This window comes from Mobula birostris, chromosome 1, assembly GCF_030028105.1.
Source record: "Mobula birostris isolate sMobBir1 chromosome 1, sMobBir1.hap1, whole genome shotgun sequence".
In the NCBI taxonomy this organism is placed as follows: Eukaryota; Metazoa; Chordata; class Chondrichthyes; order Myliobatiformes; family Myliobatidae; genus Mobula; species Mobula birostris.
In genome coordinates, this window is record NC_092370.1 from 66,681,511 (window position 1) to 66,696,021 (window position 14,511).

General features: G+C 43.9%; 1 protein-coding gene across 4 annotated transcripts in view; it reads right to left on the reverse strand.

Moving 5' to 3' along the window:
• The window catches only part of LOC140196724 (ribosomal biogenesis factor-like), a 79,162-nt gene extending 64,779 nt beyond the window's left edge, over positions 1 to 14,383 (reverse strand). Inside the window, exons 1-2 of one of the 4 annotated variants that reach the window (XM_072256403.1) lie at positions 14,219 to 14,383; positions 6,389 to 6,479 (exon numbers count right to left, since the gene is read on the reverse strand). In XM_072256403.1, coding sequence (XP_072112504.1) covers positions 6,389 to 6,420 — 32 coding nt within the window. In that variant the 5' untranslated portion in view covers positions 6,421 to 6,479; positions 14,219 to 14,383. Of the gene's footprint in view, positions 1 to 6,388; positions 6,480 to 14,218 lie in introns of those variants that run through there. The other 3 variants (XM_072256437.1, XM_072256412.1, XM_072256430.1) reach the window with 3 other exon arrangements.
• Between the last annotated feature and the right edge of the window lie 128 nt (positions 14,384 to 14,511).

Here is a 14,511-nt window from a genome sequence, read left to right on the forward strand (position 1 = left end):
GCTTTCATGTTTCCCCCCCCCCACCCCACCGACTCCCTAAAATGATCTTTTCTGAACCCATTCCAATGATAATACCAGTAAGATGATGCTGGCTTCATATTTTGTTGTATGTGCTTCAAAGGGAGAGAGCATTTCAAACAGATATGATATAATCTAAAGCTCAGCGGAGGAAGTATTCTGCAGGAGTTACCATGGCTAACATTTGATGTCAGAAGATCAATGTAAACAAATCAATGTCAGGATGTATAATGAGTTTCACAGCTAATTAAACATCCAAACTAAACTCACTTAGAAATGTTGACTAAATGTTAATATATTATGCATATGTTAGGATGCTTCATACTTTCGGATGTCAATTGACATTTTATCATTTTTTTTACATTTGGATGTAAATTTCACATAGTGAACAGTTTATTTTCCAACTACATCAAACCCATAGATGGCATTGCTCATCAAGTTCTTCATGATCAGAATATCTCAGAGCATGAAAAAAGCCCACCAAGTCTGTGACAAACATTAGGCACCAATTTACATAATCCAATTTTATTCCACTCAATTCAACTCAGATTCTACCACTTACCTGTACACTAGGGACAATTTCCAGTGACCCAATAGATTAGATTAGATTAGATTCAACTTTATTGTCATTGTGCCAAGTACAGATACAAAGCCAATGAAATGCAGTTAGCATCTAACCAGAAATGCAAAGAATAGTGTTATTTACAAAATAACTGCGAATAAAAAGTAAGTGCTACAGCACACAAATATAGAAATACTGAGACAGTGCAATATGGGTGCAATACTGCTTAGCGCTGTGATGAGAGGTTCAGCAGGGTCACAGCCTCAGGGCAGAAGCTCTTCCTGTGCCTGCTGGTGCGGGAACGGAGGCTCCTGTAGCGCCTACCGGATGGGAGGAGAGTAAAAAGTCCATGGTTAGGATGAGATGCATCCTTAATAATGCTTTTCACCCTGCCCAGGCAGCGTTTATGGTAGATGTTCTCAATGGTGGGCAATTGGGTGCCAATAATCTGCTGGGCAGTTTTCACCACACGCTGGAGTGCTTTGCGGTCCGATACGGGAAAATTGCCATACCACACTGAGATGCAGTTGGTGAGTATGCTCTCAATGGTACAGCGGTAAAAGTCCATCAGTATCCTGGGACAGAGGTGAGCTTTCTTGATGCTCCACAGGAAATAAAGGTGCTGTTGCGACTTTTTAATCAGGATGGAGGAGTCCAGGGACCAGGTGAGATCCTTAGAAATGTGGACACCAAGGAATTTGAAGCTTGATATACGCTCCACTACAGCTCTGTTGATGTAGATGGGAACATGAGTGTGGCTCCTAGCATGCCTGAGGTCCACAATGATCTCTTTGGTCTTCTGGGTGTTAAGGGCCAGGTTGTTGTCGGCACACCACACGGCCAGGTGCTGGACCTCGTCCCTGTAGGCCGTCTTGTCATCCCCCCTAATCAGGCCAACCACAGGGTGTCATTTGTGAACTTGATTTTGGAGTTAGAACCATGTACAGGAACGCAGTCATTGGTGAAAAGGGAGTACAGAAGAGGGCTCAGTACACAGCCTTGAGGCACGCCGGTGTTCAGGGTGAGAGTGGAGGAGGAGAGGTTGTCTAACTTATCTGATTGGGGTCTGTTAGTCAGAAAGTCCAAGGTCCAATTGCAGAGGGATGAGCTGATACCAAGCTGGTGAAGTTTGGAGATCAACTTGGAGGGGATCACAGTATTGAATACCGAACTAAAGTCAATGGACAGCATTCTGACTTAAGAGTTGGGGCTGTCCAGGTGGGTCAGGGCATAGTGAAGTGCCATGGAGATAGCATCCTCTGTTGACCTGTTGGTACGATAGGCAAATTGATTGGGGTCCAGGGTAGAGGGCAGACAGAATTTCAGATGTGATAGAATCAGTCTCTCAAAGCACTTTGCAATGATGGGGGTGAGTGCAACTGGACGGAAGCCATTCAGGCCCGTGGCAGTGGAATGCTTCAGCACTGGCACGATGGTGGCAATCTTGTAGCTTGTGGGGACAACTGCCTGGGCCAGGGACAGATTAAAAATGTCCATGAAGACCCTGGCCAACTGCCCTGCACAGACTCTGAGCACGCAGCTAGGTACTCCATCTGGACCAGCTGCCTTCCGTACATTCACCCTGTTCAGGGTGGTGTAAACGTCGGAGGTGGAAAGTGAGAGAGGCAGTTCAGCAGGTGGGAGATCCGCTTTGAGGGTGACCCCCTTGTTCTCTCGGTAAAAGCGAGCGTAGAAGTAATTGAGGTCATCAGGGAGGGAAGCAGAGCTGGAACGGGACACAGTACTAGGAGTCTGTGATGACCTGTATGCCATGCCATGTGCGCCGAGGATCCGAGGAGATGAAATGCTCCTCAATTCTCTCTTTGTATATGTGTTTAGTCTGAGAGATTCCCCTCCTCAGGTTGGCCCTGACTGAGCTGTAAGCCTCCCGGTCTCCAGACCTGAAGGCTGAATCTCTGGCTTTGAGCAGTAGGTGAACTTCTCTGCTCATCCATGGTTTCTGATTGGGGAAAACTTTTATTTGTCTTTATGATGTCACTCTATCTACACACTTGCTGATGTGCTCAAGGACAGAGTTGGTATATAAATCAATGTTAATCTGAGAGTCTGTGGTGGTATGGGCAGCAAACATGCTCAAGTCTGTGTACTGGAATTGGTGCTGAAGAGCAGAGTCAGCACTCTCCAGCCAGATCTTAATAGTCTTCATTGTGGCTTTCACACGTTTAATGACCGGGCTATACTTGAGAAGCAGAAACAGTGAAAGATGGTCGGACTGTCCCAGGTAGGGGAGGGTAGTGGCTTTGTAAGCGTCAGCCACATTTGTGAAGACACCAACCTACAAGTCCTTGGGATGTGGGAGGAAATTGGAGTACATAGAGGAAACTGACACAATCACAGGAAGAATGTGCTATGTCCACAAACAGGACAAGAGAGAACCAAAATTCTGAAACTATGGTCTTCCAGTTGCATGATAGTGCTGATCATTTACACAATAAAGTAAGATCAAAATCCTCACAGATCGGTTGTCTTGCAGCAAAAACCTGCTGTAGGAGTTACAAATTCAGATAATTCTATGAGCTTAAAACAGCATGGTTATTTAAAGTTGTTATAGCTAGAGGGAGGTAATAGGGACAAGCTCCCACTACCTATTAAATGCTCCCAATTGTGTGCGCCTCAAATAACCTCTGACAACCAAGCCCAGCTCCAGACCTTCACATGTGGCCTAGCTACTAAGCCTGCTGGCCTAAGCCTTTCTACTGACAGGAGAAGGGGCAAAAGTGGGTTTACTAACTCCTTAAAAACAGTCGCTTCGGGCAGATGGGGCCTGACAGCCGTGGTTGGCAGCTCATCTAGGAGAAGGAAAACTCTGATCTCAAACCTCTGGTGCCTTGTGGCTGTACCCACTCATGGGGAAGGCTTCGGGAGTAAACCCCAAGGGGAAAAATCCAGAGCTGGAGTTCCTAAGGCAGTGCTACGTTGAGTTCAATGCTGACTGGCAACTCCTGCGATGCTGCTGGTACCAAACTGTATCAGTCTGTATCGGGTTCATCACATGCATGGAGCGGGGGAGTTGCTACATGGGCAACAACTTGCTCTCCATATCGTATTCACCAGGCTTGCATAGCCAGACAGCTAGGACTCAACATCAAAGGTCAATAGTGGCCAACGGAGGCCTCAATACATCATGTAACTATTATACACCTCAAACTCAGGAAATGATTTTCATTTAGATTTAATCAAAGTCAGACTATTATTAGCTGTTCTTACTTTATTGAGGAGGATTTATCTCAGACTGAGGGCTGACCATGCCAGTGGTGTCTGTTGTGTTTGTAATGTGCTTTTCTTGAAAGTTGAAGGGCCATTAAATTTCTGGAACAGAACAACAAGTTCCAACAAGTTCTTCCAGATCTACAATGAATTCAATTATCTTAGACAATCAGTCATTCCAACCATCTCGCTCACATTTCTAGCATTCAGTGTTTTCCCCTCTGTCCCTCCAACTTCCTAAATATAATCAATGTAGTTGAACATTCCTCGTTCCATCACTACTACAAACTGGAATGTAGTCACTAACTCTAATCACAGCCTGATCACCCTAATTGAAATCCCTTCTTTCCAATGTGGTATAACTTCCTTTTACCAATATTGCTTCTGCACTCCCTTTCTAAATGGTCCTTTTTAAAGATCCTACAACATGAAAAATGAAGCTGGCAATCAGTTTGACCAGACCTCTGTGATGGCTACTTCATCGTACCCTTTAAGCTACAGTATGTTTGCACCTCAAACTCGTGCTTTATCTGTTAAGTACTTGCACTTGTGTGCAGTCTGTTATCTGGATGAATGTCTCCACCCTGACAGGCCTCTACTCTCACTTTCTGACTTGCCAGTTTAAATCTTTCACTCCTTTGAATAGTAACTCTACAAATGATAGGGTGCTGCACAATCACCACTCACTTTTTCTTACAATCCCCTAGCTTGTAGTGTGTGGCCTCCTGTGGGTTGGGCCGTAAAAGTTAAAGTAGGTCTGTGAGGTTTTAAGGTGAGGCTGAGGTAGTTTACTGAGAAAGTTCACAAATTAAAATCAAACATATATTTGGAAGATTAACTGCTAGCAGACATTGGGAATCCCTTGGAAAGATCCGATCTTTAGGAATGCCCCATGGCCTTCTGGAATTTATGGGAAGAGATGTGAGTGGGTGTTTATTTTACCATATGAGGACATGGGTTTTCATGCAAATGTATTAAAATCACAGTGAGAAAGGCTTAAGCACTTGCTCCTCAAAGGTTTGCAATTATACATTACCTGCTCCTTTGTCCATATCAACGATATCTGAAAGGGACATGCTAAACAAGCCCTCAGGTGCACCCTTTTTACCCTTACATGTTACAAACAGATGCTGGAAATCTAGAGCAATTTACACAAATTGCTGGCGGAACTCAGCAGTTCAGACAGTATCTATGAATAAACAGTCAACATTTTGGGCCATGGCCCTTCACCAGGACTAATGAAGGATCTCAGTCCGAAACATCAACCGTCTGTTCACAGGTGCTGCCTGACATGCTGAGTTCTCTGGCATTGTGTGTGTGTTACCTCAAATGTTGCTGCTAGCGCAGTCTGATATTTTATGCGCTCTCCTTTACTAGTGTCATAACCACAACTGCCCTGTGAACTCACTGAAAGATATGGTCCTGCAAAATTTTGAAAAATTGTCAATTGTGACAACATAGTTGCCATGCTGTTCAATTTTCCATTTATCTTGCAATCTTCATATCATTCATGAATTATTTTTAACTTGGGTTGCATGAGGTAGGCCAGCCCCCTGTCATGCACATCCACTTACTGCAAATAAAGGCAACCTGCACCTCTTGCAGCTACTCTTTCTAAAAAGAGAAAAATGGGTTCTGCTTTTTATCAACTGATTTGGTAATACAAAACAGGACAAATAGGATGATAAAAAGAGGCTGTCTCCCTGCAAGACCAGGTATCGTCTATCAAATGAATCAAAAGAATGTTAGGCATAGTACATGCTATTCCTTACTCTTGCAAACTAACTTACCAAATCATCAATGGGTCACCAATCCCACCAAATGCTGAAATAGGGCCAAGAAATCTGTTGGAGGTTTTTCTTTCACATTGGCCATCTTGAACTTACATTCAAACTCTCCTTTCCAATCCCACACGGAGCTGTCTATACTTAGCTTTCTCTTTTGCCTCAGGGGACAAACACAAATTGGAAGAACAACATCTCATACTCCATTTGAGTAGCTTACAGCCCGATGATATGAACATTGAATTTTCCAGTTTCAGATGACCCACATTCGCACTGCTTTACTCCAATGTCCACTCACCTGTCCACCCAGTGTTCTTCTCAATTGTACACCCTCTCTCCACCAGGTTTCACCTGCTCATCACCCCCCCCCCACCCCATCTGTTTCCATCTATCATCTACTAGCCTCAAATCCCCTTCCCCAACCCCCTCTTTGGCTATACACTAGCAATCTTTTCTCTTCCCTCTCAGCACTGATGCAGGGTCTTGAGCCAAAACACAAAATATCAACGTACACCTCCACAGATAATTGACCTGTGGAGTTCCACTAGCATTCTGTTTCTTGTTCAGAGGCAGACACATTATGATCATTGAAATTATCAATAGGCAGAGAAAGATGCAAGGATCTACTCAAGTTATTCTTAAAGAAGTTTAATGTCCTGCTGGCTCCTGGGAACCTCTGTCTCATGATCATTTAAAGTGGAGAAGGTTCATTTGTGATGATGTTGAGAACCTCAAGGCCATGCATTGAGGGTACACAGAGCCATATATGAGCAGAGAGAGGAATTCATTAACTTACAGGTTTACTGCTCGTCCTGTCAGGCGCCTCATCCTTCCTCCCTTGAAGAATCTGCTGTTTTCCTTACTGATCCCATTAGTCACTTCAGTACCTACATAAGCAGTGTGAAAGCAAGTCAGTCTTGATCCTAAGGGATTCCCTGCTGAGGAATAATGTACTGGGAAAAACACTTCTGCCATGCACAGTCTCTCACTTCATTTATCTAGTTTGACAATAGCACTACTAAAATAGGACAGTAGCATTATTCAGCCCAAGTGTTAACAAAGTTTGAAAGAAATCAAGTTTTGTAACAGTGACAATGGAGTCAATGATCATATTTCTAATGCTTTAAACATAAGCACTATAGCACAGAGTCATGTCCTTCATCCCATCTAGTCCATGCCAAACTATTGCTCTGCGTACTCCCATCAACTTGCACCTGGACCACAGCCAGTACACCTCCCATCCAAGCACTTATCCAAACTTCTCCTAAATGTTTATAGCTTTTATAGATATGTGAAAAGAAAAAGATTGGTTAAGACAAATGTAGGTCCCCTACAGACAGAAACAGGTGAATTGATTATGGGGAGCAAGGACATGGCAGACCAATTGAATAATTACTTTGGTTCTGTCTTCACTAAGGAGGACATAAATAATCTTCTGGAAATAGTAGGGGACAGAGGGTCCAGTGAGATGGAGGAACTGAACGAAATACATGTTAGTAGGGAAGTGGTGTTAGGTAAATTGAAGGGAGTAAAGGCAGATAAATCCCCAGGGCCAGATGGTCTGCATCCCAGAGTGCTTAAGGAAGTAGCCCAAGAAATAGTGGATGCATTAGTGATAATTTTTCAAAACTCTTTAGATTCTGGACTAGTTCCTGAGGATTGGAGGGTGGCTAATGTAATCCCACTTTTTAAAAAAGGAGGGAGAGAGAAACCAGGGAATTATAGACCGGTTAGCCTAACATCGGTGGTGGGGAAACTGCTAGAGTCCATTATCAAAGATGTGATAACAGCACATTTGGAAAGCGGTGAAATCATCGGACAAAGTCAGCATGGATTTGTGAAAGGAAAATCATGTCTGACGAACCTCATAGAATTTTTTGAGGATGTAACTAGTAGAGTGGATAGGGGAGAACCAGTGGATGTGGTATATTTGGATTTTCAAAAGGCTTTTGACAAGGTCCCACACAGGAGATTAGTGTGCAAACTTAAAGCACATGGTATTGGGGGTAAGGTATTGATGTGGATAGAGAATTGGTTGGCAGACAGGAAGGAAAGAGTGGGAATAAACGGGACCTTTTCAGAATGGCAGGCAGTGACTAGTGGGGTACCGCAAGGCTCAGTGCTGGGACCCCAGTTGTTTACAATATATATTAATGACTTGGATGAGGGAATTAAATGCAGCATCTCCAAGTTTGTGGATGATACGAAGCTGGGCGGCAGTGTTAGCTGTGAGGAGGATGCTAAGAGGATGCAGGGTGACTTGGATAGGTTAGGTGAGTGGGCAAATTCATGGCAGATGCAATTTAATGTGGATAAATGTGAAGTTATCCACTTTGGTGGCAAAAACAGGAAAACAGATTATTATCTGAATGGTGGCCGATTAGGAAAAGGGGAGGTGCAACGAGAGTTGGGTGTCATTATACACCAGTCATTGAAAGTGGGCATGCAGGTACAGCAGGCGGTGAAAAAGGCGAATGGTATGCTGGCATTCATTGCAAGAGGATTCGAGTACAGGAGCAGGGAGGTACTACTGCAATTGTACAAGGCCTTGGTGAGACCACACCTGGCGTATTGTGTGCAGTTTTGGTCCCCTAATCTGAGGAAAGACATCCTTGCCAGAGAGGGAATACAAAGAAGGTTCACCAGATTGATTCCTGGGATGGCAGGACTTTCATATGACGAAAGACTGGATGAACTAGACTTATACTCATTGGAATTTAGAAGATTGATGGGGGATCTGATTGAAACGTATAAAATCCTAAAGGGATTGGACAGGCTAGATGCAGGAAGATTGTTCCCGATGTTGGGCAAGTCCAGAATGAGGGGTCACAGTTTGAGGATAAAGGGGAAGCCTTTTAGGACCGAGATGAGGAAAAACTTCTTCACACAGAGAGTGGTGAATCTGTGGAATTCTCTGCCACAGGAAATAGTTGAGGCCAATTCATTGGCTATATTTAAGAGGGAGTTAGATATGGCCCTTGTGGCTAAAGGGATCGGGGGTATGGAGGGAAGGCTGGTGCAAGGTTCTGAGTTGGATGATCAGCCATGATCATACTGAATGGCGGTGCAGGCTCGAAGGGCCGAATGGCCTACTCCTGCATCTATTTTCTATGTTTCTATGTTTCTATGTTGAAATTGAATCTGCATCCACCACTTCTGCTAGCAGTTCATTTCAAATTCTCACCATCCTCTGAGTGAAGAAGCTCCCCTCATGTTCCCCTTAAACATTTTGCCTTTCACCCTTAACCCATGACCTCTGGTTCTAGTCTCACCCAACCTCTGTGGAAAAAGAGGTTTATAGCCCTCATAATTTTCAATACCATTATCAAATCGTCCCTTCCTCTCATACGCTGTAGGGAATAAAATCCTAACCTACTCAACCTTTCCCTATAACTCAAGTCCTCAAGACACAGCAACATCCTTATAAATTTTCTGTGCATACTCAATCTTATTGATATATTTCTTGTAGGTAGGTGACCAGAACTGAACACAATACTCAAAATTGCTTGTAAATTGTCTCTGTACTCTTCTAATTTTATTGATAAGACTACTGATATATAAGTTGATTGTTTTGTTTAAAACTTTCAAATTAATTAACATTCTGTTTGAAGTACTGCAGATATCTTACATTTGTTATGACAAATCCATGCTCAGAACAAGCACCAATCCGTCACTTTCATTTTTGCATATCAATTCTAGTGGTTGTGTTTTGCCAGAATGCAAAGTAAAGATAAATGTATCCATAAGAAGCTGAATCCGTGCGCACAATTTTCCTCCTTGTTTACTATATTGTACCAAAAATATTGGAAATAGACTGCAGTAAAAAGTTTTTTATTTCCATATTTTCTGTGTTTATTTCAAATTTCCTGCATCTTTGCTATTTTACTTTTGTAACAGAATCAGAATTAGATTTAATATTACTGGCAGGTGGTATTAAAACTTGTTGCTTTGCAGCTGCAGTACATTGCATGACATACACATTTCATTGAGTATATGACTGACTTTGTCACTCCACATTAATTACATACGTCGAGCTTTAAGTCGACAAACGCTCTTAGACCCCTTACAAGAAAAATCCTGCAGCATTTCAAGCCTATTCTTTGACTCTGCCTTGGGAAAGCTCTGAATGTTGGTATCTATATTGTCAATCTTAATATTTATTTACAAAGCTTTCTTTTCTCTCCCACCCCTCACAGCCCTACAACCCTCTCATATAATGGTACACCTTCATTCTGGCGACTGAGGTAATTGCTTCACCATTGGTGAGTGTATCTTCAGCTGGCAATCACCTGCATTCTTCGATGAAGTCTCTGCTCCTTTGTGACATTCCTCAAAGCTTTCCTCTTTATCTCAGGTTTATGGCTACCTGCTTCAATATCTCCATGTGCAGTTCAATGTTAAATTCTTTCCATCATTTTGTGCTAAGCATACATTTATAGTGTTAGCTTTTGGAACATTTGAGAAGGATGTTAACATGCACATTCAATGCAAGCGACAGAGGTTGAAGTTCTGCTCTGGAAAATTTACAGCAATTATAATGACACAATAGCCACTGCCCTACACACCGTCTTTACACATCTGGAGAAGAAGGATGCTTATGTGAGAATGCTGTTCTTGGACTACAGTTCAGCATTCAACACTGTAGTTCCACCCAGGCTCAACAAGAAGCTCAGTGACCTCAGCCTTGACCTTGCCTTGTGCAGCTGGATCCTTGACTTCCTGTCAGATCGCCAGCAGATTGTAAAAGTGGGCTCCCTCAGCTCCAACCCTCTGATTCGCAATACATGAGCCCCTCAGGGCTATGTACTGAGTCCCCTCCTTTACTCCCTGTATACCCATAACTGTATCACCACCCACAGCTCCAATCTGTTAATTAAATTTGCTGTCAACACTACATTGATTGGCTTTATCTCAAACAATAACGAGGTAGCCTACAGGGAAGAAGTCATCTCTCTGACACAGTAGTGTCAAGAAAACAACCTCTCCCTCAATGTCACAAAAACAAAGGAGCTGGTTGTGGACAACAGGAGGAATGATGACAGGCTAACCCCTAGTGACATCAATGGATCTGGGGTTGAGAGGGTAAACAGCTTCAAGTTCCTCACCATCCACATCACCGAGGACCTCACGTGATCTGTACACACCAGCTGTGTGGTGAAAAAGGCACAACAGCGCCTCCTTCACCTCAGACAGTTGAGGAAGTTTGGTATGGACCCCCAGATCCTAAGAACTTTCTGCAGGGGCACAATTGAGAGCATCCTGACTGGCTGCATCACTGCCAGGTATGGGAACTGTACCTCCCTTAATTGCAGGACTCTGCAGAGAGTGGTGTGGACAGCCTAGTGCATCTGTAGTTGTGAACTTCCCATGATTCGGGACATTTACAAGGACAGGTGTGTAAAAAGGGCCCATGGGATCACTGGGAACTCAAGACATCCCAACCACAATCTATTCCAGCTGCTGCCATCTGGGAAGCAGTACCACAGCATAAAAGCCAGGATCAACAGGCTCTGGGACAGCTTCTTCCACCAGGCCATCAGACTGATTAACTCACACTGACTTGAGTGTATACTACATTGACTGTTCTATTTATTATAAATTATTATAAATTACTATAATTACACATTGCACATTTAGATGGAGACATAACGTAAAGATTTTTACTCCTCATGTATGTGAAGGATGTAAGAAATAAAGTCAATTCAGTTCTTTGATAAACATTATTGACATGCTATGTTAGCACCAGATTGTGTACTGAACTTATGTGCTGGCCCCTTTTATTGGTTTATTGGTTGTTAATGCAAACAACATATTCACTGTATTTACCAATGTAAATGTGATAAGTAACCTAAATCTGATGAGACCAAGTTTGTATTAGTAAGTATTAATTCCAGTTCTTATGCCTGAGAGAGAGAGAGAGAGAGTTAATCAAAGATGCATCAGTTAAATTATTAGGATGTTTTTATAGGAGTTGAGATTGAATAGAATGAACCACATCGAGACAGCACAGTGGCACAGCTGGTAGAGCTGCTGTGTCATAGCTCCAGTGATCCGAAATCCACCTTGGCCTGGCCTTGAATGATCTCTATGCGGAGTATGCACACATGCCCTGTGACCATATATGGATTTTCCATGGTGCTCTGTTTTCCTCTCACATCCAAAAGACATGCAGTTTGTTTGGTTAATCATCCACTGTACATTGTCCCCAGTGTGAAGATGCGAAGAAGAATTGGGGTGAGGAGGGAGATGCTGAAAAATGGGATTGGGGTAAATTGGTGCTTGGTAATTGAAAAGCCTTTCTTCATGGGGTATGCCTCAATAACTCTGTAATGCTCCAGAGCAGCACCTCGAGGTATGTTGCCAAGTTAGCATGGTTGCTAATTCACGCCTCGTGATTTTTTTTTTGCATTGTCATATCCCTCTTGTCATGGTCCGGTCCATGAAGTCCGCGTTCCGGTTCGCGGTCCAGTCCGTGGACTCTGGACTCTGGGTTTTCTGGCTGTCCCTTGTTTCAGTTGGGCTTAATCATAGGCACCTAATGCTCGTCTTGGGGCTGGGAATATAATTTGCCCTGGGTTTCGAGTGTGGGTGCTGGTTTGTCTCGTCAGTATCCCGTCCTTGCCTCCGTGGGGCAAGTCAGGCCATCTTTGCCATTACCCTGAGGCCGGACTGTTCCCTTCCCTTCCCCTTCCTTCTGGAGCCTTGCCTGCAATCTGTGTCTGGAGCCTTGCCCCTCAACCTTGTCAAATTCTACCACCAGAGCGAGACAGGATCCTTGCTGTGTCAAGATTAGTGACAAGTAATTAGTGACAAGATTAGTGATTAGATCAATGACAAGTCTGTCATTGAGTTGGAGCTGTCTCCGTGTCCACGCCTTCGCTAGGTAGGTCCGGCCGTTTGCTGCTACCTAGTGTTGGGAACTGTCTCTGTGTTCACGTCTTCGCTACGTAGGCCCGGCCATTTGCCGCTACCTAGTTGGGAACCGTCTCTTTGTGTTCTGCATTCTGTGTAGAGCCCTGGCCACAAGTCTTGTTCCCAAGGAGAGGTCCTGGCTCTGTGTTGCGTGTCAAGTCCTGGCCCTAAATCGGGTTCTCAAGGAGGGGTCCCAGCTCTGTGTTCCATGTCCCTGTGTTCCTGTTCTCCCCAAGGCTCCGTGTTTCCGTGCTCTAGACCAAGGCTCTGTGTTCTTGTCCTCGCAAGACCAAGGCTCTGTGTTCTGCGTTCCTGTTGTCCCAAATCCCAGGTTCCGAGGTTCCTGTCGTCCTAAGTCCAAGGCTCGGCTGTTCCTGAGTACGAAGTCAAGGCTTTGTGTTCTCGTCCCTGTGCTGGAGTTCCCTCGTCCTGCCCAGGGGTCTCTCGTTCTGTTCTACAGCCTTGCCTAGTCCTATCTCCCTAGACCACGTCATGTCTTCGCCTAGTTCCGGAGTCCGAGCCCGAGACAAGACCCAGGTTCTGGGTCCTTGTCCAGTCTCTGGCTTGGAGTCCTAGCCCAGGCTCCTAGCTCCCAGTTCCTTGTCCTGGTTCTGCTTTCCTAGCCAAAGTTCTAGCCCAAGTCTGTGTTCTTGTCCCAGCTCCTAGTCTGCATCCAGTCACGTCCCTAACTCTAGTCCTAGTCCTGTTCCTACTACCTCAGTGTCTGTGTCTTGCATTTGGGTCCGCTCCCAGCGCCCCACCTTATGACACCTCTAGGTGGCAGTAAAGTAATGGCTGTTTATGGATTGCAATTTCAATAATTTTTGCATATTATAGACTTTTGAGTGATTGCGCTTGAGACATGGTATATCCAAACAGCTGATCAGTATTTGCTAAACTAAACCCTGAAACTTCTTCATGTTATGCTAAGGTTTTAAGCTGCAGACTGAACGTTCATTCTGTAACAATGTTATATTGCTAAATGAAGGTACATGGGCTCCTATCCAATAAGTTTCTAATATGAACAGCCTTGATAGAGAAAACATGGAATAAATAAGTTTAAACATTACAACGGTCATGATCAATGGGTGGTTTACCAGCAAAACCAAGAAACTCCATTTCAGAAAGCCAGTTTTAAAATAAAGTTTAACGTTTTAAATACTAACAACCCATAGCTTTGGCCAATGCTGCCTAACACTATTATTGTTTTGAAGAACGTGCAGGAACAATAGTTGCAACACTGCCATAAATAAGTTTGGCCACGTAGTCAGGGCAGTTCACTGTGTTTTCGCCCAGCGGATCCCAAAATGCTCAGATGCAAAATGTATTGGAATTTGTCAGATCCGACACTGGGCATTCAGATCATTTGAAAGTATTTAGTGCTCAGATCAAGAGTACAGTTGGGAACAAGATTATATCACGAACAATTACACTGACAGTGACCGGTTACCTGACGCGAAACAACCACCCTACCTCTGATATAACCAGCGCAAAAATGGCCCAGTGATGCTACTCGAGTTCTTCCAACATTTTCTTTGCTCCAGATTCCAGCATCTCTTGTGTTCCCGCTGTAGCCGAATCAATATTGGGCGAAGATATAGTAATGCTATTTCCCACAGAACACATATAACTCCAAAGATGCATTTGCGATTGTATGTGAAAATGTGAACATTAGAATTTCTATTTGGCATTGACAACTTGTAGCGAAGCGCACCTTTACAAATTGTTGTCAACCATTTCTGGTAGGTCCCTGTAGCCGAGATTTGCTGCAAAAGTCCGGATCGGATCAGACTGGGGAGAGTTTGCAAAGGAAATGAACTTAATACGCGTCGGTCAGGCACACATTTCACCGTCCCTGACCAGGCGCCAGGCAAACCCTCGTAACTACAGTGCGTACAGTGAATGCCAAGGATTAACTTGGGGACCCAGTACACTCTTACAATTCACAACCTCGTTCCACTCCGCCACAGATCAGAGATAAAGCCTAATGTAAAGTAAAAGTGCGCG